Below are 25,172 nucleotides of genomic sequence, written 5' to 3'. Positions count from 1 at the left end.
TTATGTGATGTATAAACTGATCAAGCTGTACAGTGTCATGACATATAGTGGCATAGCTTCCATTTATATGCTTGCGCATCATTTTGTCAGAAGAAGAAATTTCTAAAATTAAGATTTTTAACATGTATATGATTATATGTGTTTGTTTGATTTTAGTATAATACCTGTAGAGAATATTTCAGTAATATGAAGTGCGACACATTTAGACGCATGCATGTGGTGTTTGAAGGTCTCATCTGAAAGACCAGCAACTTTCTCTTTTGAATGCTAAATATGACGATGGAGCATTCACCTCACTACCTTTTACACCCTAAATAAAGTACATTAGCATGGTTCGAAACCATGATTTCTTCATCATGAAGCAAATGCTCTGTTACCACTGAGCTACCAATTTTTTAACATGAATTCATAGCTAAAAATTTTAAAAATTTATAACTAATTTTTTGGTTAATTCCATAAATATTATTCCTCTCTTTAGACACAATTCTGGGTAACCCCCTGCCTTTGGGCTTTCAGAATGGGACAATGTCAGGAGAGCTTTTGTTATTTGTTATACTCTTAGTGTTGATGGTATCTATGAACAACAGGATAATGTTTTTAGATTATTATTTCTGATATCATATTTGTAAATTGTTTATGAGGGGTTGTTAAAGTTTGTGGACAAAAGGACACACTTATTAAAAATTCAAAGTTATGATAAGTAAAAAATATAGGAGATGTGTAACAAGATTGTAGATTTGAACATTTTAATTTTAATTAATTTTTATAAGTATTGATTTCAGATACATGTATGACATTGCATGCTTGATCGGGGAGGGGGGCTACAGTTAGATAATATTCTGGTCAGCACATTCGATAAACTACAGTTGTACATGGAACTCATTAAATCACTTCTTTTTCTTTCAGTGGTCTTCAACTTTTAATCTCTAAGAAGGAAATGTAATTAAAAGATGAATAAAGTATCCATAAGAATACCAGAAGAAAGGCTGTGTTGAGAAAAACAGCCCTTCCTCAGTACATCAGAACTAGATGATAGCCCTTGTTACTTTATGCTGAATATGACACAGTATAGAAGATCTGATCATGAAGAAGTTACACCATTGATACACTTGCCAACTGCCAAAACTACTTTCTGATAGTATGACGAGATTAGAAGATATCATGGTGTAGTCATGACACAAACTGCAAATCAAAGATTGTCTTCCCCAGAGGATGAACAGAGTGCTTCACATGGATAACATTTCCTTTTCGACTTTTGAAATTAGTAAGTATACAAAATATTTTAGGCCACATAGTCATAAAATTATTTTTTAGATTTCCATCCTTGCTTGGAAAAAAATGGGGCAGGTGGTGTATTTTTTATTTTTCAGAATATATATTTCCCGTTCATTATACTCGCATGTTGCTGAAGAGTGTAGATTACTTCATATATTTTTTTACATTGTTTTCTTTGGACAGAAAATTTTCATACAGCAATATTATAATTGTTTTTAAGTGATTTTGAAGTACATTTTCATGTAACACTGAAGTTGAACATTCTTTTGCGCTTTTTTTGAATAATAGTAATTTTTAGCTCACCTGAGCTGAAAGTTTAAATGAGCTTTTCCAATCCCCTGTTGTCCGTCTGTCTGTAAACTTTCACATTTCTGACTTCTTCTCAAGAACCACTGGGCCAATTTCAACCAAACTTGACAAAAAGCATCCTTTGTGAAGGGCTTTCAAGTTTGTTCAAATAAAGGGCCACACCCCCTTTCAAAGGGAATATAGAATTACAAAATTGCAAAAATAGGGTTGGGTCATTTAAAAATTTTCCCCTAAAGAACCACTGGGCCAGAAGAGCTGAAATTTACATGAAAGCTTCCTGACATAGTGTAGATTGAAGTTTGTTCAAATCATGACCCCCATAGGTAGGATGGGGCCACAATAGGGGATCAAATATTTTACATACAAATATAAAGGTAAAATCTTTAAAAATCATCTTCTCAAGAAACACTGGGCTAGGAAAGTACAAATTTACATAAAAACTTCCTGACATAGTGCAGATTCAGGTTTGTTAAAATCATGACCCCCTGGGGTAGAATGGGGCCATAAAAATCTTCTTCTCAAGAACCATTAGGCCAGAGCAGTTTACATAATTTACATGAAAGCTTCCTGACATACAGCTCTGTAGTGCAGATTCAAGTTTGTAAAAATAAAATTTCGAAAAGGTGTCGCTGTGTTTGGTGTAATTTTTGTTCGTTCTGCACAAACTTGCTCACTCAGCTTGACACAGCCTAGGTGTTCATATGTAAATTTTTTATTTTTCGTAACTTAAAATGTCGTGTAGCAATGGTGGCCAGATCAAATTTTCATTCCAATGTTATAATAGGACTAGACATGGGTATCATTTTGCACAGTCTATGCGAAAGACATCGGACCGTCGGACCTGACCGATGTGCAGTGCCTCAGGTCCGATGTGTCATTTTTTACACCGGACCGGAATGTCCGATGTCTCAGTATTCGGTTTTAAGCTTTATTATTTTGACGCGGAGTCAATTAAATGTTTGTTGTAAGTAAAAAATATCACACAAATCCAAATACGTAAATGAATGTGATTAAACCGCATGGACCGTCTAAAGTATTATGCGGGAGGGATCCCTGGTATAGTATTACTAGTATAATAAATAAGATTTCCTTGGTTTTACATTTTCACATGTTTCTCTTTTTTACATTAGGTTTTTCGGTCTGACAAAATTTGGTTCGGTCCGGTGTGTTCATTGATTACACAGGACCGAATGTCCTGTGTGGTCCAAAAAACTTTCGTATAGACTGTTTGCATACAATTTAAAGTATGTTTTTGCATATACACATTTTTCTAATGCCTGTACACATTGAATTATTAAACACCAGGCACGTCCTCCTATCCCCTTTACAAGCTATGTTTGTGTGGGGTTTTTTGGAGTTAGATTTTAGGTAGGAGAAATCATGGCCCCGTGAGTAGGTTGGGCCACAATACTTAAATAGGGATCAAAGTTTTAGAAGCGAATATGTAGAACAAATCTTTAAATATGGGCCAAGGTGAATCAGGTGAGCGATGTGGCCCATGGGCCTCTTGTTTGAATATACAGTTTATGCAGGATCAGGATATGCCATTGCCGTATCCGCTAATTAATGAGTCATAATTACCATCATTGTACCACAAAGCAACAGTCACTGTACTGTAGTTCTTTTGCTTAACATTATTCAATTCAGTTTGCCATCATCTTCTTCTAGTCTAAGACACGCACACTCAATAATAAAAGTTCCAAACACAGAATTGGGAAATGGCATGGTATCGCATACTTTCACATTCAATAGCATCTCCATTAATCAATTTTAACAAGGCATACATGTGCAGTCACTTGACCAAATGCATATCACACTGCAACAGTCCTTCACAACTACCACATCTTTGGGTACCCTTATAATAGAAACATGTCAAATATAACCACAACAAGCCAAAATGTTAGGGTCAGTCATTGAAATGCTCTAAATGTTTGATATACAAGCCAAATATTTGTTCTCAACTTCTTTTTTTAAAAAAAAAGGTAGAATAAAAAACAATGGGGTGGATAATTTTGAGAGGGGTGGGCGTGGATGATAATCTGTAACTATGAAATTCTATGTGGCCTTAAGTACAGTAAATATGAAAGCAGATCTTAGTATTTAACAATTTTGTTGATCCATAATTTATTTACAGATTTTATATGATCTTATTTTGTATAATTAAAATCTTAGATGATATGTGTAGAATAATTATATCATTTAGCAAAATGTAATGATTTGTAAACTATAGATACATATACATGTAGTAAATTTGTGTAACAATTAATACATTCAACACAAAAATGAATTTGCATATTTTAATTTATTTTTAGCTCACCTGAACCAAACGTTCAAGTGAGCTTTTCTGATCACATTTTGTCTGTCGTCTGTCTGTCCGTCTGTAAACTTTTCACATTTTCGACTTCTTCTCCAGAACCACTGGGCCAATTTCAACCAAACTTGGCCAAAAACATCCTTGGGTGAAGGGCTTTCAAGTTTGTTCAAATGAAGGGCCATGTCCCTTTCAAGGGGGAGATAATCACAAAAATAGGTTGGGGTCATTTAAAAATCTTCTTCTCAAGAACCACTGGGCCAGAAGAGCTGAAATTTACCTGAAAGCTTCCTGACATATTGCAGATTCAAGTTTGTTCAAATCATGACCCCCGGGGGTAGGATGGGGCCACAAGGGGGGATCAAAGTTTTACATACAAATATATAGGGAAAAACTTTAAAAATCTTCTTCTCAAGAACCACTAAGCCAGAAAAGCTGAGGTCAAAAATAAACATTGATTTGTTTGATGTACTCCGACCGACCAATCAAATTTGCTCCTACCCGACCATTTTTTCCAGCAATTTAAAACTTTTTTTTGGGGGGGGGGGTCCCTTGAAAAATAGAAAATTCTCCTTATTCTAAAAGAAAATATTACAAATTTTCATGACGTTAAACCCCCCCCCCCAAAAAAAAAAAACCTACCTACCGACCCACCTTGAAAAATGTGAGTCAGAGTATATCAAACAAAAATATTTTTAATGATGGCCTGAGATTTACATGAAAGCTACCTGACATAATGCAGATTCAAGTTTGTTCAAATCATGGGCCCCGGGGGTTGGATGGGGCCACAATAGGGGATCAAAGTTTTACATACAAATATATATGAAAAATCTTTAAATATCTTCTTCTCAAGAACCACTGAGCCAGAAAAACTGATTTTTACATGAAAACTTTCTGACATAGTGCAGATTCAAGTTTGTTCAAATCATGGCCCCCGGGGGTAGGATGGGGCCACAATTGGGGGGGGGGACCCCATCAGTAAGCACGCCCCCTACTTCTGGTGTAATGGCAGTAACTGCAAAAATGAAGGCCATTGTGTACAATACTTCATTATCATTTAATGTTGTTCACGTTCTTCTGACCCAGGGATCGAATATTTTCCTACAATTTACAGTGGATCAAAGAGAATTGTTTTATAGTTTTTTTCTTCTTTATGCATATATGACCCAGTATGTCTCTGCAGAGCACAGATCTACATCTGGCATTTTCTAATTACTTAATGTTCACTATTTTTAGCGATCAATTAAGTTTTTTAAAATTAGTTTTTCAGTCAAAATTAGCATAAATATAAATCTATAGCTAACCAGGGGTATGATGCATGTGACTCAAATTTGTCATTATGCAGGGGCCTATATCTATTCTACGAAGTATATTTGATGCGCATTAAAGTTTGAAAATTTTAATTCAAAATATGCATTAAAACCGCTGTTTGAACAAGGCATAAGTATCATTTTAAAGTTACATATGTACGTAAGTATCTTTGCTAGATATGATGTTCAAAAAGATTAATCAGTTTTTTTAATTACTGATTAGATCACCTGAGTGGGTATAAGGATTGATAAACTAAGATTTTGAATTTTTATAAAAGCTAACAGACAGATGAAAGAGCTTGATAAATACCATAATACAGTCCATCATAACATGGGTGCATGAAAATCAGGTTCTAGAGCAGATATTAATAGGTAGAACATTGATGATACGTCTTATCTGGTATATGTAAGTTGTAACACCCTCTTCATTAATACTGTGCATTTTGACAAAATAGTATATGAAGTCCAATGGTTCCATTGAATTTGAACATATGTTGAATACATATATAGTTAGTAGTGGTAGGGAACAGGTATTGCTTGAATGTGTCTACTAGATTTCTTGTTAAATAACCTTCACTTTAATTTCAGTCAAACATAATTTTGCATCAAAGAGAAAAAGTGGCTTTGACATAACCTAGAAAATACAATATTCATTAAAAAGAGCATGGCACCAGGATAGCTAGATGCCCATATTCCCAGCAAAATGAGCCAGTCCTAAAGAGAGTCCACTAGAGATGAAATAAAACACATTAAAATGTATTGAGAAAAGGTATATATATACAAGTTTTGATTTGCACCTTAAGAGTATATTGATAATTCGTATTTTGACAGCCTCCAACTGAAATACAGTGAAAATATTGCTGAAGTACTGTAATTATGTCTCCCCTCTTTCAGGGGAGACATATTGTTTTTGTACTTTCTGTCCGTCTGCCACAAAATCTTGTGAACACTTCTCCTATATGGCTTATCAGATAGACTTGAAACTTTGTACAATGCTTCATTGCCATTTGTAGATGTGTATATTGGTGGGATGGAAGGATCCAATTATTTTCCTAAAAGTTAATAGTAGATCTAAGAGGGGTGGAGGATGTAAAATACCTTGTTAACACTTCTCCTCCTATATGGCTTATTGGATAGACTTGAAACTTTGTACAATGCTTCATTGCCATTTGTAGATGTGCATATTGTCGGGACAGGAGGGTCCAATTATTTTTCTAAAAGTTAATAGTAGATCTAAGAGGTGTCGAGGATGTTAAAATAGCTTGTGAATACTTCTCCTATACGGCTTATCCGATAGACTTGAAATTTTGTAGAATACTTCAATGCCATTTGCGATGTGCATATTGCAGGGACAGATCAAAGATCCAAATGTTGTCCCTAATATAGTGGATTGTAGGGGTGGAGGGTGTAAAATAGTTTGTGAACCCTTCTCCTATGTGGCTTAATTATTGGAGTTCATAATGTATCTGTTCCTGCTCATGCTTTATCTTCCATACTATGCAGTACATTAAGGGGTTGGAGGTTTCATTTGGAGCACTTCCAATTTGGGGAGCTGGGGATACATTTGTTTTTCATATAAACAATCTGAAGTTATGATATATTTGTCATAAAATGTTTATGATATCTGTATCACTTTGAATCTTTAAAAATGATAATTGATGTGTGAATTAATATTTACAGCTGATCATTTGATAAACACTTACTTTGTAGAAATAGAAATTATGATTTTATCTAATTGTACATTTCTTGCTACCTTTTACGAAGACCTTTTACTAATCACTTCTCTAAATATTTTTGCAGATTTGTCAGAATGTTATGCATCATGATCAACAGAAAAGAACTTCACAGGTAGACCAAAGCTGACATGGGATGAGATCCTAAAACGAGACCTAGAGTTTAGAGGATTGGATAGGATCAATCCACTGGGTCGCCAAGTGTAGAAGTACAAACTTCAACCTCGACAGGACAGCCAGGCCTCACCCTTGCAAAACTATTAATTTGGCCTGGATAGTCAAAATGAGTGATGATGATGATATCAAGGTCTGACACTGTAAGCTCAGTAAGGGTAGATGCTGGCAATGGAGCTGTTAAGCAATACAACAAACAGGTTTAACATTGAACATGTTTATATACTTTTTTAGCTCACCTGAGCCAAAGGCTCAAATGAGCTTTTCTGATCACCTTTGCCTGTCGTCTGTCTCTCTGTAAACTTTTCACATTTTCATTTTCTTCTCCAGAGTGAACCACTGGGCCAGTTTCAATCAAACTTGGTATGCATCATCAATAGATAAGGGGTATACAAAAATAGGGTGGGGTCATTTAAAAAACCTTTTCAAGAACCACTGGACCAGGAAAGTTGAATTCACATAAAAGGTTCCTGTTTTGTGCAAATCATGGTATCCGGGGGTAGGGTGAGGTCACAATCGAGGATCAAAGTTTTACATTCATATATAGTACAGATTCAAGTTTGTTAAAGGTCTTGGCTCACAGGGGTAGAGTGGGGTCACAATAGGGGATCTAAGTTTTATATGTGAAATATATACAAGGAAAATCTTTTAAAATCTTCTCCTAAAAAACTAGATGCAGAACTAAACCCAAAATTGTAGCTCTTTCAGAAGATATTGGGGCAAGTCAGAGTGCTAGAGCTTCAGATGAGCCCCTTATTAAAAATCTTCAATTTACGGCACAGAAAAAAAGTGCATGGTTAAGTCCCTCTATCACTGCATTCCTGCATCGCTGTCTCATGAATTTAATATTAAATAATTCCTAACATATTTTCCCACTATACTTGTTTCCAAGCATACTTTCAAATATTCCTTAAACCCACATATAACCTAAAAACTCACAGCTTCAAGTGATTTTCTTTGTTGATGTAGCCATGTTAGGTATACGTAGCCAGTCAATTTGAACCCCAGTTCATTTCCATACTCGTACTCATTTTGAAACATAATGTCTGTGTGAACTAATATCCCCACAAATATTTTTAGTGAAATATTTTGGATGAAATCATCCTAGTTGGGTTAAATACTTATTATTCAAAAACTGTAGGTTTGAATATTGAACTAATCTCACAGCTTTCTTAAGTTTGGTCCCCATCCACTCCAATCTGTTTTTACGCTTAACTATTGAAATGGAGTGTAAGGGATCAGACTAGGCTTTAATAGCATTATCAATTTTCAAAAGCTTTAGAAAAATTATACAATTTTAGGTCACTTGAGTAAACTCAGATGACATATTGCTATTGGTCTGCGTCCGTTGTAGTCCGTCGATGTTAACAATTGAATATTTTTAACTAAATTCTATAACTGAAAGGTGAAGATAACGAACAGCGATCAATCTACGATTCGAATAACAGAATTCTTTTCAAATTTAGTATGAAGCACACAAATTTACATTAAACCTTCCTGACATAGTGCATATTCAAGTTTGTTAAAATCATTTCCCGGGAGGTATGGTGTGGTAACAATAGGGGATCAAAGTTTTATATGCTGATACATGTATATTTAAAGGCAAAATCTTTAAAGATATCTCTTGAACTATTTAAGCTAGAGCTTTCATATCTTGTATATACAATTTTTATGGCAAAACAAATCTGACCTATTCAGTGTGTCCTGAACTACATTGTGTTTAAGGTAAAACTTATATGGTACCAATTTTGATGCACCAGATGCGCATTTCGACAAATAATGTCTCTTCAGTGGTTGGCGTGGGTTCGAATCTTGCTTGCACCGGTAAGTGAGAAAGTTTCCCAGTTTACTCTCGGAAGGTCAGTGGTCTCTTCCCAGGTACATTGTATCTGGGTTCTCTCTTCCACCAATAAAAACTGGGCACCACCAGATAACTGAAAAATTGTTGAGTGTGGCGGAAAACAGCTAAAACAATCAATCATATTATGTTCTTTGACCTTGTGACCCTGAACTCTGAGTTTGACCTACTTTTAAGAAAGTATAACTTATTAAGTATATCCAGGACTATTTTAGATAGGGCTTTCATGTATTGTATATAGATTACTTATGGCAAAGTCTTTCATATCATACCAATACCTATGACTTCATACCTTGGTCTTATCCAGAACAGCAATATCATGCTTGTCATATCTTTGTGTTATATGATTTCATTTTAGTAATGTTGTGTTCTTTAGAGGTAGGTTTGGGTCACATTATTCATGAGAATAAAGATTGATAAAATAGCATTTAAAAATCAAAACAGCAGGGCCAAGGTGACTCAGGTGAGCGATGTGGCCCCTGGGCCTCTTGTTGATTTTGATATTTGTACAGATATCATTTGTATGAGAAATGGAACTCTTTTTTTTTTTCTTTTACAAATACATGTATTATCATATGGATCCATCTGTGTTGATTATTTAATCAAAGGACTACATTCAATGTATTAAATGCAAATTTATTGATATGTCTGTGGTTGAATTACTCATGTATGTATACATTTTTTTGGCACATGCAATTACATATATAATGTATATATATATATATACTAATTGTACATATAACATCTCCTGTAATATAATAAAATATATGACTGAGAATAAAAGACCTGCTGTTTTCATTGCTACCATGGAACATTAAAAGATTAGAATAATTCAAATATCTTAATGAATTCTGTAATATATGAATTTGATATTTGTATACAATTGCCTCACTGGTGTTGAATGTGAACTTTGGTTTATCATTTCAGTTTGCTCTTTATATCAAATCAAAATTTAAGACAAATAAGGAATTATTTCCGAAATTGGTTAATATGGTACATTGTAGTAAAATAATCAAAAGTTTATTCATATGAGATAGCTAAATTCCACATGGATAACCAGTGACTGATTCTTAATTGTCAACATTTTCACCAAACAGTTTAGAAATTACCCCGGTACATACTATTGGGGGATTATAAAATTCCTTGAAAAGTGACATATTTTTAAATATCACCTTTTCAAGGAGAAAAATCCCTTTAAGTATATGAATCCTATGAAGAAATTAAGAGAGAGGTGGCTATAGGTATATGCGACCCACCTGATCTTTATTTTTCTGCAACATATTCAAGTGTGTTTTTATCACTTGTATGGTGAGATTCATTTGTGGCAAGAGCTGTTATGATGTCTGAGTCAGAAAGCACCAGAATCCACTAGGAATAGTTTTAGATCTATGGAGCGCCAAATTAACAAACTCAAATATTTGAAGATATCTTTAATTATTTGAAGATATTATCAATTCATTTCATGCACCAACATTGCAATCAAAGATCTCTTCAAATAATTAATATCTTCAATTCTGCATTATATATATATTGCGAGCATGAATTGAATTATTGATAACATTATTTATTCTGCTGAATTGATGCAGGCAATAATTTAATTGTTGCTCTCCTCAAATGAATTATAATTTAATGATACCAACAATAGAATTAATGCAGGCTACAATTCAATTGAAGAGAGCAATAATTCATTAATGCTAACATCACTTAATGTGCACAATAATTGAATTATTGCTCTCTTCTATTGAATTAATGATATCATTAATTAAATTGATGCGTGGAATAATTATTTTAGAGAGATTATCTAATTGAGATATAATCTTCAATTCAAGATATCCACAATTGAATGATTTCTTTAATTGAATTGTTGCTCTTTTAAAAAAAAATGATGCGCGCATTAATTGCTTATGAAATAGCCTTATATATATAATTAAAAAGATCCTCCATTGAATTAAAAGAGATAATCAAGTCATTCATACAGAGCTCTAAATTAATTTTTGCGAGCAATATTTCCACCCCATGGATGTGCGCATCAATTGAATTAATGAGAGCGATAATTGATTTGATGTGCGTATATTATTGGACTTTAATTTGAGCTTATGTAAAACATTAAAAAGATTTTAAAAATCAACCTGGTGAATTTGTATTATAAAGGTCATGAGAGGACACGTCCAGTTTTTGAACAAAAACAGAAGGTAATATATTCCCTTGAATTTGCAATTGGTCATCTCTGTCCTCAGATCGGCAGGGAAAGGAGTGGGGGTCCAAATCACTTTTATGAGGGAGATTATTTCTCATTCGAAGGCGCGAATTGCCGATGTTCAGGAAATGTTTTAAATCTCTACTTGCCTTTCGAGACTGGACTAAGTTCATCAATAAAACTTACAAATATGTAACTTGAATTTTACCTTTCGTTATAATAGTTCAATTTATGCGCAATGTACCAGGTTCAATTGTCGGTGTGTTTCAGACGTAGTTAATGAGGGGGGGGGGGGTGGGGGGGTGGTGGTGTCCAACACGTAACACGTTTAGAGAAGGGCGTAATGAGTGCCAAAGGCACGAAATCTCTAAACAAAAATATCTAAGATGAATCAAAATCGTGATTTTTGGGGGTTCTCTATTACAATTTTGTCCTCATATTTCAAGGTGAGATGATAGTCAAAATTGACATAATGTGCATGTACATATCATAAACATGTAGATATTTTTGTAACAGTATATAAAGGAACCGGGAACAAATCCTGATTCTGAAGTTATGTTATATGAACTGGTGTTATAAACCGGATTTTCAAAGAATTTATGGTTTTTGCAACGTTTGATTAAAGTTTTCTGTAAGGTCACATCTATGTAGTTACATATTTAAACAGAATGTTCATGAAAATGTTCCCTTTTAGAGTGGAATTAAGATATCGCGTAACATTTCTTTACAAAGATATATCTAATTTTTATTCATGTCAAAAGTCAACAAAAAACTTAAAGTGATACAAAAAATGTATATAATTATGAATACTTGTTTTAGATCCTTTAGGCACTGTATTACAGAATTTTGATTTTATTTATCATACTTTTTGGTCGAATTACTACAGAGTCTGGCCCGTACAGCATGCATTGGCAAACGAGGGAGTCTATAATCATAGAAGTATATATATATTTATAATAATGATGATTATCATAAGTTATTATTACATTAAAAGTCATCATTATGGACACTACTACCCCTCCCCCCGACCGGTCGCGGTAGCTCAATGGTAGAGCGTTCGCTTCGTAACCGGGAGGTCGTGAGTTCAAGCATCGTTCATGCGTCAAACCTAGTGTTAATTGCTCCTTCGCCAAACGCTCGACGTTTAGAAGTGAGAATCACGGATCTTTTGGATGTGACCTTATAAACGTATATCCCTTGTCGTACATGTAGTAGGTGTTGGCACGATATTTCAAAGAACCCTCACTGCTACGACCCTGAACCCTATGGATACATTGGATAGGTCTAAATTCGTGGTACTCCGCTTAAAGCTGGTTACGTCTCAATATGAATAAAATATTCTCGACGGGACGTAAAATATATAATCAATCATCCAATCAATACTACCCCCCCCCCCTTTTTTTTAATTTTCTTGCGGCGATAATTTCAACGAAATGTGTGGATTCCCTGTCTATCCCATCCCAATTTCGATTTATATCATCGTTTCACGCTTTTTTGTAAGCTTTAGAGATTTTGCCTTATTTATTTAGCGTGGTGAGAATGATTGTTTGGATGTTTCAGAGTGTTTGATTGCCTGTGTGTATCAGAGTGTTTAACTGGCTGCGTGTATCAGAGTATTTAATTGGCCATGTGCGTCAGATTGTTCAATTACACGTGTGTGTCAGAGTGTTCATTTGCCCGTGTGTGTCAGAGTGTTCAATTGCCTGTGTGTAAAGGAAAGTGTTCAATTGACCGTGTGTAAAGGAAAGTGTTCAATTGCCTGTGTGTAAAGGAAAGTGTTCAATTGCCCGTGTGTAAAGGAAAGTGTTCAATTGCCCGTGTGTAAAGGAAAGTGTTCAATTGACCGTGTGTAAAGGAAAGTGTTCACTTGATAAGCAAAAATTCAAGGAGTGAATAAAACGATATTTCACAAATTTCGACCGCAGCAATGTCTTCTATGTTGTTTTTAGTACCAAATAGTAAATTTTCGTACTAAAATACCAATAACTGTAGAAGTGTTCAGTTGCAGGTGGGAAGTTAAGGTGTTCATTTGACACGCGTTACATGTATGTGTGTGTGTGTGTGTGTGTGTGTGTGTGTGTGTGTGTGTGTGTATGTGTTATGACGCTATCCGTCCGTCTGTCCACCAGATGTAATGCTTTCCAAATAATTTTCAATAACAGATGCATGCATAGCACACTGACCACAATTTATCCCTTAAGAAGCGTAAGAGTGAATTTGCATTTCAGCTGGATTGGTGCTCCACGACCTATTTAAAAGTAGGTCAAACACTTTTCGGACTTCTTCCATTGCGGATACAGATAGTTAGGGTTAGAATTAGGTCAACTAATTTCCTGCAATTTTCCCATTATGCATACAGCTATTGCACTAAACTTTTGTCATCACTATCCGAGGAACGTATGGTGTAGCCTTTGCAGTACTCTAATTATCCCAAATACAACAAGCGTAAACCTATATTTCGATACCAGCGGCCAGATCTCTCAAGCATAAATGGAGAAACCCGACTTTGAATTAGTGAACGTGAAAACACATATCTTGCCAAGCCGAACTAAAGTGAACTTAAATGAATAAGGAGTGCAACCTGTCGGTTTACATACACTTAAATACCTAAATTAGACAATTGAATCATCTGATGTGAATATAAAAGCTAGTTGAAACTTTGCAATCATAGTAATGTCAATGGACACCATTCTGAATTTAAATTAAGAAAAAATATCTATCAAAGAGGTATATACTTATAAAAAAAAACTTCCAAATAAAATTGTATTAATCAATTTGTTGATGCGTGTACATAAGCAAAACAGTAACATGTTATTAAAACCTAAAAGCTTATTTTTAAATAATTTACCCCATACAGCATTTTCCGTCCTGTAATAAATGGAGATGTGATGTATACTGAGGATGTCCTCTAGATCCACTCTCCATGTGGCTGTCTGTTGATTAACATTTGATTGAACACACTGTCCTCCCCAGGCGCTGAGGTTAGATTTGAGTCCATCCACTGCATTACTTGCATCGAATATATCGTTACCTGAGTTGTATTGACTACCTTGCCATGCCGGTTTGTTGAAGGCAATATTTTCTGTAGAAAATTAAAACAAATATACAATTATCAAACGTGCAAAAGCATACATTTATTCTGCAGATATTCGATTTCCTTTTAGTCACGCTACAGTAAATACGGTTATATAGAACACCCTTACAATGATTCACACTAAGAGCGAAATAATTATTTATATCTTATAGTTTAAATATACATTATAAACTTATCGACCAAGATAGAGGAACGTGTATAGGGAATCAAAATGCGTTGTCCCCAGCACTTTGTAATTAACGTTTTATTTTATTCTTAATTTCAACAAACTTTAACACTCTTTGACACCCTGTAAATGATACGAATGTGTTATAAATGAAATGAAAATATTAATAATTTGTTGAAGTAAAACTGTAATTGTTTTGGTTTCCCATAACGAATGCTAACACTTTAACTAAAACACATATATGACTGTGCCCATGACAAAAGGGCCCTTATGGCAATTTTTACCCATTTTCACTTTTTAGCAGATTTAGATAGATAATAGGTAGATGATTAAAAATACGTCATTTTATGGTCGTCCTTCACTTATAAGACGTATTTTTTTTGCGTTTGATGCACTGATATATTCTATAACATCAGCACAACGTCATGACGTTATTGGTGTCATTCAGGAGAACAACAATTTAATTAATCTGAAAGTGACAATGTGCTGGATATAGCTTTTATGTTTAATTTCATTTCTTTAAATACTTGTGTGTGTATTATTTGAGAGAAAAAAAGACACTCACATGTTAGGCAGTTAATTTGTTTTTCAATACAAATAAATTAAATCACTTAAATTTTATATTCATGGCTTAAATTAAGGGAACATTAGATTTTCACATTTTTAGTCGAACATAAGACAGTCAATTTCAAATAAAAATACAATATGACTGCCGATTGATGCAGATCATGTTTCAAGTGACTATTTTTTCGACGATGTAGTGCACAGACTATCTTGGTATGCAGGTCGTACATAAGGCCGTACATTTCTGTATAAATATTGCTGCCTTTCTCTCGTCAGTCCGACAGTAAGGAAAATTTCTGGTAGAGCTGCAGCATCAAATGAAGGTGATCCATTCTTTTTCAAGAAAACCATTTTCTCTTGAGAGTCTACACGCTCCTTTATGTGTGGAACACATTTCAACCATGCATCCTCGAAAGATGATATTCGCAGAGCACGAACTCCTGTCTCTTGACACGAAGTGCTGTATCGGTGGTAAATGGCTTTTTTGGGTGTCAGAAGAGGGTAGATAAATAGAAGGAATGCCGTCACTTCCTCTGGGGGCTTCTGGTCGTGACGGCCCCACTTCAGCAGCATAATTAGTTATAAACATTATGACACGTTGTATTTCCTCGAATTGTAGAGCATGGGCCTGCTGTTTCCTTTATCTCCGTGCTCTCGTGGAACAGCTCTATGATCATCAAGATGTTTTGCAATATTTTTGAAAACTGTTTCTGTTGTATCATATACGATCAGAAATGCTTTTCTACATAATGTTTGACTTTCAAAACTATACTCATATCTAGCACATTTGCGTTCCTTTCGTTTTGATGTTACTTTCTTGTTTCCAACTCTTTGTATCGAATCCATAATATACATTTCTTTTTCTTCTCTTATAATTTCCCTCAATCTGTAAATGTATTCTGTAATTTCTGATTTAAAAAAAAAATATCCAAGCAGTTACTAGAACAATTGCACATCAATTCATCTTCCACTTCAGCATTTTGTCATTACTGTCATGTACAATACTAATCTCAATCTCTGAGCACTGTGGAACTCTACACATTATCAGCTCTTGCTTATCGCATTTAGATGTAGTGAGGATGAAGGTTCGGAATGCGATCAACAGGAGCTGATAATCTCTAGAGTTCCACAGTGCTCAGAGATTGAATGAATGGATAATCTTTTTTTTCAAAATTGAAGGCAGTTACGATGTCCTTACCCCATGTGCTTGTGTTTGAAATTAAAGAAAATGTGTATTGGAGACTTTGACAATACATTTTAATTGTCTAAAATGCACCAGCTTTCGTTGGGCTTCGCCCCCTTGGTCCCAACAGGGCTTTTACCTGGACCCATTTAGGACCATAGGGCGTCCTCCAAACCCCCTGCCCTGTATGCTTCCATATTTATCTTCCCAAGCTACGCCGCTGCACTTACATGTATACTATCCAAGTTATTTCTCGGGAGAATTTTCGAATGTCAAAATATTGTTTTACATCATTTAGCCTATATACTATATATTTTGTTAATGAGGAGGATAAAGTTTTATTAAATAATTTTTTGTCATGAAGATATTTTTTTTAAAGTTTCTCCGGTTTATCAACACCAGTATATTAATGTCTATCGACTATGCATGAACTCGTAATTTGGTTAAATTCACACATAAAATTTTCTTTTGGTGTACCCCAAAAATTAAGTTATTGTCAAAGAGTTATCTCTGTTGGATTTATAAATAGGACTACCAGACACACATACTTTTTATACAAAGTGTAGATCTCTACTAACCCCAAATATATCCAATTATTTCATGACTTTTTCCTACCTTGTAAATTTTATGTCCACTATATAATGACTTTTAATAATATATAAGGGTGTACAGCAATCGTCTGTTTGATGTTGCGTCGATCCCGTTGACAACTGTAAACATTGCAAATAACGAGACGGATCGTGCATATTTAGAAGGTGGGTTCAACATTTGTATATTGATACTTATCAATTGGTTTTACCTCAAACTCATCCATGATTAGTTGTTCAAAGAAATGACATAATCTTTGATGAATCTTCGTGGAGTTGTTAAACCTATTTGCTAAACGTTTATTTCGGTATGCTGCATGTGTAGAAAAAGAAACCGACACGGAACATTCCGACTTTAAAAATAACCGAAAGAATATGTTTATCATAAGAATAATTAAATATATAACTGTTTCATTCAAATATATTTTTTTCAAATGCTATTTCTCGGTTGGTTTAAAGTGTAGTTATAGTATATGCATACATACATTACTAATTTTAACACGTGGATCTCTGAATTATTGGTGCACGAATATTTACAGCGCGGCGCTACGTAACGTCAACTCTTTGTGACGTTATTTCTCTGTTCTACTGAATATGCCATTATGACTTTTTGTTATGGGTGCAAGCATATTTAAATATATGCATTTGGACTTCAGGGAGGATAACATCACTTACAAGAACTTTAGAACCAGAGGTAAATACATCAGTATAGGTAGACTGTCCAAAAGCTTAATACAGTAGTAAACGTTTACTATCAAAAGTCTAGTAGGAGTGAATGACTCTATGGTGACTTTTATTTCAAGTTCACTGGGATATATCGAATCGACATACGAATGAATATTATCATTGTTAAAATAGAATATGTCGTCGATATATCTGAATGTCGAGTAGAAGGCCACAGCAAGATACATTCTTGTAATGTAGAAGTTTTGGATAAATACTGCTTCATAGGATTATAAAAACTGGTCAGCTAACAAAGGAGAATATTTCATGCCCATGATGATTTCAAAAAATTGTTGGAAGACATAATCACCTAAGACCACGAAGATATTGTCAATAAGGAATTTCAGCATATTGTTATTTCAACTTCAGAGTACTTCTGCGTGTAACGAGAGTGGAAATTAACAAAGCATTGTGTTGGATCACTAATCACAAGAAAGGGATAATTCCTTTATACATTTTTGTTGAAGGAACAACTGTTTGTGATGAAAGGTGACAATGGCGAACAGTGATTATTTTCTATATCAGCAATACAAAATAGAGTTAAGCAAACACGAACCCCTGGATATACCGGAGGCGGGATCAGGTGGCTTGGAGGAGTAAGCACCCCCTGTCCATCGGCCACACCCGCCGTGAGCGCGATATCTTGATCAGGTAAGCGGAGTTACCCGTGGTCAAAATCATTGTGCCAAGAACAGCATACCAATCGGTATGAAACAAGTCAAAAAGCATTTGACTAAATGGTACGTTATATTGGCAAACTAAATCGTTTAGCGACCAAAGAATTTAACCGAGACTGTTGAAACCCCTGCACTATCAACGTGTTTGTAAGTAGCCTGCCTCGATTAAAAGCAGACCATAAACAGAACAAGTTCTTGCATATCGATTCAGTTGAGAAAGGTGAGTTTAACAAACAGTGATCAATCTCATAAATCCCTTAAGCAATACAAAATAGATAGTTGCGCAAACATGGACCCCTTGACACACCGGAGGTGGTATCAGGTCCCTAGGAAGAGTAAGCATCCCCTCTCAACCGGTGACACCCGCCGCAGCTGTATCTCTTGATGAGACATACGGGGTTATCCGTAGTGAAACAGTGTGCCAAGAACGGCCTAAGAATTGGCATGAAACACGTCAGACAGCATTTGACCCAATGATAGATTGAATTGGCAAACTAGATCGTTATAACGACAAACGAACTTGCGGAATGCTAATTCTAAACGATAATGTTGGATCCCCATGCACCATCAACTTGTTTGTCAGTAGCCTTTTCGATTTAAGAAAACTGACCATACTCAGAACAAGCTCTTGCCTATCGAACAGGATGAGAGATAAAAACACCATATGCAGGTATCTATTGACAATGATAATTTTCATTCATATGTTGACATATCCCAGTGAACTCGAAATAAAAGACACCATAGAGTCGTCCACTTCTGCTTCATACTTAGATATTCTATTGAAAGTAGGTATCCATTTTATGACAAACGGGATGATTTCAACTTCTCCATCGTTAACTTCCCATATTTATGGAGGAAAATTCCATTATCACCTGCATATGGTGTTTATATCTCTCAACTGATTCGATGCGAAAGAGCTTGTGACCGATCTACATAGGATGTTTACTTTTCCTAGGCACCTGATCCCACATCTGGTATACCAAGGGTCCATGTTTGCCCAAATATATTTTATATTGCTTATAGGGGTTATGAGAATGATCAGTGTTCGTTGCAATCGCCTTTCATTAGTATAATATTTATTGTGTGTGTAGGATGGATTTTGAAAAGTAAAATTGTGAAAGGTCTTAAGCATTTATGATGTATACCCTTTTGCTTACACAAAATAGATTGTATAGTATTAGTAAACAAAGCACCGCTTGTTTCTAACATTGCTTTACAATGAAAATGAATGTAATTTTTGGCATTGGACGATTTGTAAAGTCATGATACATTTACATTTCCTTTTGATATGAGAAACGGTTCATGCCAATCGTAATTTGTTATGCTTTAAATAATTTAAACACAGTCTATGTAAGTAATGCATTGTGGCGTTATATTTAGCTAGATATTTTATTTTCTTCTTTCAAAGCAATCAATCAACGACAATTACAAAATGAACTAATGTATGAGAATTTTTGTCTGGAGTTTAAGAACACTGGGTAATCCCCGTCATTTTTCCAGCTGATGGATAGATAACCATGTCACTCACATTTGTAATCATTGGAACGAAATCGAGTAATTCAAATTTAGATGTGCCGTTTGCCACTACCCAATTCACTGTTTAGTCGCAAATTGAATTGAATTGTTGAATTCTTTGACATAATTAAGAAGGTTTAAATATATATTTCGTTTGGTACACATCATTAAGACATTAATATAGTATCTTCTATAGGCAAAAAACCAACCAAATAAAAAAAAAACACAACAACAAACAACTGCTCTGTCTACGAAAGTGCCGTATAATTTCAGGTTTGTATTTTAACATATATACACACAATGAAGTATGATCGTGTCTATTGAATCAAAGGGTGTTATTGGAACACTTCAAATAAAAAGACATAAAACGTAAAGCTAACTTTAAAACCTACTGCGTGTTAACTCGGTAATGAAACGTGATACCTCAGAGCGCATGGGAATTATTACACAAATATTGTTCGTTATCGTTATGCGTTTAGATGAAGGCAGGGTACATTAAACTGTAAATAGTTTTAGACAAAAAGGTGATGATAATTATTCAAGCAAGTACAGTGGAAGAGGCTGAAAACATATGTATGCAATTGCAGTTAATGTAAATGTGTATTTAACAGTGTTTACAAGTTCTACACCCACGATTTAAATTAAATTCTTCATTAGAAATAAACTGAAAAGATATGACATACATTAAAAAAATATGTGAATTATATGAGAAGGTCATACCATAGGCTGTGGACAGTCGTAAAGCCAATAAAATCAAACACGTCTGCAACATGATGGCGATGCGCTAAAATCTAAACCAGGAAGTAAAATTGAAATATTCAAGTCTAAAAAAAGAATTTATAGTAACCCAATAGGTTTGGTGGATTTCATTGAATGGTAAGAGGGGTTTAAATGCTAACCATGCAGTACTATGAAACATATCTGTTGGGAGATTTGAAATGCATTTTTTGTATGATATAGATGTTACTTGCATCATGGCAAGTTGTCATGCAAGAGGAGTTTCAAATAACATGTTTGTATGGACAATTACCTTTGTAATATGGTACATATGGGGAAATGTGAAGTATGTTAGAAAATAATTGGTTTATTATGCTAAGTAAATTTTCATGTAATGCAGTCACTTCACAATAATGTTAAAATGAATTCCTTGAGTTCCTTGAATTATAGAAATTTGATATTTGTACAAAATATGCAAAGAAATACAGGAATTACGGCGGATGTGATCGATTGACTAGATATGCTTACTTTAGGTACCTCATCCTAACTTTGGTATGTCCAGAGGTCTGTGTTTGCTCTACCCTTAATTTTGTATTCTTGATTGTTATGACATTTATCACCCATTGTCCGTTATCTTCATCTATTTATATCCAATGCATGTACGTAAGTTTGTTATACCACCTTTTGAAGAGTATCACATTTTACGTTTTAACAGAATATGGGTAAATTGGTATATGTGATTTGTAGAATATATTTTCATATTTAGGAACATCGTACATCAATGTGTGAAAAGAGAGCAATACAGTGTATCTATTCTAGAAAATCATAAAAGCAAATACCCTGCAGTAAACACCAACTCTTAGATAAATTTGACTTAATTCAGTTTGTATTGTTGTTATTATTTTTTTCTTGTTTTGTATACCTATTCACATATCTTATGGAGATAATTGAAAGCGGACAAGTGCGATTCCGATTTGTTTTTTGCAAATGCCCTCAAGTAGCCACAAGCCATTGTATTATTTTTTTGTAAAGCAAATTTAACACTAAACAATTGCACAACAAACATTAAACAACAAATCCGTAGAAAGATTTAGTTTGACAGTGAGACTGTGTGGTCATTCTTTTCCTTTGAGCTGATTCTGATAAATCTGATACTGAAAGTGCATATCCTGTACCCCGCCCTGTAAATACTTTAACCATTAGAATAAAAATATAGCATGATGAAACTTTCAAATTATATTTATTTTGTCATAGTTTGCTTATGTTCATTTTTGGTTTGGATAATGGTATCTTCAATAGATATATAAAATGTATAAAACTAATGATTCAGATTCCCTAATCAGTATGTACACTCTCCATTCCCATGCAATTAAAAAATCATATCATAGGACGACTTATAATAGCATACAGACGACACACTGTGTTATATGTAAGAGTACATTTATAGTATCTATTTATGGTGTATTTGCTTCATTATCCTGCTGTAGTATATAACAATATCTACATTTAAAAAGTTTGCAGTGGTATAAGCATTGTAGTTGAACACAGGTTATTTTTACTGCGATGATTTTTTCCTGAAGTTTGATTTTCATAGTCAGCTGTCATTGAACTCATTGCTTTGGTTCAACTGTCTTTCAACTGATTCGATACACACATGCATGTTCTGTGCACGATACGTTTTTGATGGAGACAGTCTACTGAGATTGGTCACCGTATACTGTGATGGGACTCATTACTGTGGATGTTAACACGTTGTCCTATTTCTATGTGTAACAATGTTACGGATCACACTTTACTAGGTCTTGAAGTTAGTCTATAAATAAAAGCACTGCTAGCTATGTATGTGAATAGTTTGTGATATAACGAACTGGTACATCTCTGTTATGCATAATATGTAATGTTCGCCTTTTTTAAAAATCAATTGTTCAACGTTTATCGTCTTTTATTACAATATAAAAGACAGTATGGCATAGTCGTACATTTGTTTAGATAGGTACGTTGAAGAGCCATAAACAAATGACCAAATATTGAAAACAAAATCCTGCTATACTCAATATGTTCGAATGTAAATGCTAAAAAAAGGAACAGCATACACACATATAAGGCAATGCAACATTTCAAAATGATAAATTGAACACAAAAAGCACTGCCAAAAAACCTGAAAAACAAAAAATAAAATGATAGCAACAGTCATGCGGTACGTGCGTATACAAATTTTGGATTAGTAGATGCAATAAACATATTTTAAATTTCGAAATGTTAAAAAATGAATATTTTATAATGCTAGTTTGTATATAAAATATTAGTGCATGTAATGTACATCTGTTTAATGTTATTAAGCGGTATGCTGTCTTTACTTTGATTATGTATCGTCTTTGGTAGTTGTATAATGGTGACTGCTTGGCTGGCAATCAATATATAATTTTGAAAAGTAAAATGTACGCAAATATTAGTATGACACAAAGACAAAATCAAATATACACAAGCGTTTCTATTAAAGCACATTTCGGCCAATTGCAAATTCGACAAGTCCATAGTCCACTCGGCTTAAAAGCACACCCGCCACTACCGATCAACGGTCTACTGATTGTAGTATTTTTTTCGGTGGAGCTTTGCATGCGATCAGACACTGCTTTAATGACCAGGCTGTACTCATCCTGAAAGAATATAATGTACATTTCTAATTTATTTCAATATCATGGAATGTACATGTAGTAGATGGAAATCGAATTCAGGAAATCAGAACAGTACAATTTTGCAATATACACGTATGTAGAAAAGTAGTAAGTAAACTAGTATTTCAATTGAAAACATTTACACAGGTATTTATATTTCTCTATAGATTATCTGCAAGGTTGTGTCGTAAGACGACATCAATGAATCCCCGCGAAGTTAGTTTACAATAAAAAGAACGGACTTACGAGGTTTGTACAAACTTCCGGTCTTCTGATGGGAAGCTTTCGTACCGCTTTAAACACTGTGATATGTTGTATCATTTTACCATTACATGTTTATCCTGGCGTCCTTCTGGACAAATATTTAGCTGTTATGAATTAGAAATAACAAGGATAGATATCCTGGGAGTTATTTGCATTCCTTGATTAGGTTCACGTTGACCAAATGGTATTTTGTTTTCTCTTCGCTCAACTTTCTCATGGGTTTTGTTCAATATAATGTACAAGCCGTGAATATTTCTTCTTTGTTTACAACAGTAATATTTCTATGGATTATTTTACATGAGAGAGAGAGAGAGAGAGAGAGAGAGAGAGAGAGAGAGATATGATGGGATTTGTTGTGTTTTGAAAGAAAAACAAATGGAGTATAAGTAGAATTACTAATTCTGAAATTTTACACCGTATCAGTGTAAGACATAACCATGAGAACCTTACACATGGAGAGTTTAGTATCACAAACTTTGTCGGCGGGAATTGATGCATTTCTAATCTATATCTAATCAATTCATCAGTTCTGGTTTATAAAACATAGAAAGATATGTCTTACACATTTTTGTTTTTATGTGTTTAATACAATATTTTAGTATTCCCAATTTTTAATGATCTATTTTGATTTTGTCGATCGCCTGAAATAATCGAAGATGGCGTAACTCTGGAAATAAGTGACATTCAGATCGGCATTGTAAACTGTCTCGATATCACCAGTCTAGCTTCACTCTATTTGAAAGAATAAACAACAATAAAGTATGCGCTTAAGCAGCGTCGATCTAATAATAGAAATCCATTTGTATGACGTACAGGGTGTAGATTATGAAAGTAAATATAACAGATGTATTAGGATTTAATTAAGGCATTATGGTTGCTATGAAAATTATCAAACTGATATATTACATACTGTGTCTGTAGAGTGAATTTTGTAAAAAGTAAGTGATTTTAGAAATATTCAATGTTCAGATGAAATGAATGTATGAATCATACCCAATTATTTCCACAAAAGTAATTACATGCATAGCTATAGTAACCACAACCTGAATGTTTCCAGCATTGTTTTACAGGAATAAAATGGATTTTAAAGCAATGATACATTTACATTCTATTTAAATATGAAAACATATTGCTTAAAGCATATGTATGATAAGGCTTTTAACACGGTTGATTTTTAATTACTTAGATGTTTTTCTTCTTGTTTGAAACCCATCAATCACTGACGACAACAAAACAAAGATATATATGATGAAAGGAAAGTTGGTGCTTCACAAACTATTCATTTACGGGATTTTTGATTTTGATAAAGCGCTCCAATGACGGCTGGGTTAATTTAGAGAGCACTGGGTAATCCCGACATCACTTTTCAGCTGACGAATGACAAAGCAGGTGATTCAAATGTGCAATGATTGGAGCGAACTCGTCGTGTCGCTTCACTCGCAGTGGACTTTAATTTAAATATTTGTTCTAATATTACCAGTTTACTGTCTCTTTTTCAAATCTTTAATATAATCTAAAGGATTGGAATGTCGAGTTGTTTTGGTACATGCCCTTTATATAGTAATTCGTTTTCTACTACAGGCAAAATTACTGTTTTGTCTAAGGAAGGATCATGTTATGTCAGTTTTGTACTTTCTATTTTGATATCTATGTAGACAATCATATGTGATCTAGGCTAGTGAAACAAAGGATGTGATACAGATATCTTCAATAATAAGACACGAAAGGAAAAGTGTAACTCTAAAATCTACACCCCTTTCACACTGTGAAGAACCATGATACGGGAAGTATTATGCAAACATATTTTAGGCAGACATTACACAGTAAAAGGTTATGGAAG

General features: G+C 34.3%; 1 protein-coding gene and 1 long non-coding RNA gene across 4 annotated transcripts in view; one reads left to right on the top strand and one right to left on the bottom strand.

Annotated features, from left to right (window-relative positions):
* The window catches only part of LOC125661697 (multiple epidermal growth factor-like domains protein 11), a 55,886-nt gene extending 35,395 nt beyond the window's left edge, over positions 1-20,491 (bottom strand). For all 3 annotated transcript variants that reach the window (XM_056146131.1, XM_056146132.1, XM_048893807.2), the window contains exons 1-2: positions 20,397-20,491; positions 14,016-14,249 (exon numbers count right to left, since the gene is read on the bottom strand). In XM_056146131.1, coding sequence (XP_056002106.1) covers positions 14,016-14,249; positions 20,397-20,448 — 286 coding nt within the window. In that variant the 5' untranslated portion in view covers positions 20,449-20,491. The remainder of the gene's footprint in view (positions 1-14,015; positions 14,250-20,396) is intronic.
* LOC130049077 (uncharacterized) lies at positions 524-7,455 on the top strand. Its single transcript, XR_008797602.1, has 2 exons — positions 524-5,974; positions 7,006-7,455. It is a non-coding gene; the product is annotated as an uncharacterized LOC130049077 (long non-coding RNA).
* Positions 20,492-25,172: the final 4,681 nt, after the last annotated feature.

The sequence above is a fragment of the Ostrea edulis genome, chromosome 8 (genome assembly GCF_947568905.1).
Source record: "Ostrea edulis chromosome 8, xbOstEdul1.1, whole genome shotgun sequence".
Lineage (NCBI taxonomy): Eukaryota > Metazoa > Mollusca > Bivalvia > Ostreida > Ostreidae > Ostrea > Ostrea edulis.
Note: the sequence above shows the minus strand (reverse complement) of the source record. Positions and strands in the feature narration are given on the sequence as shown.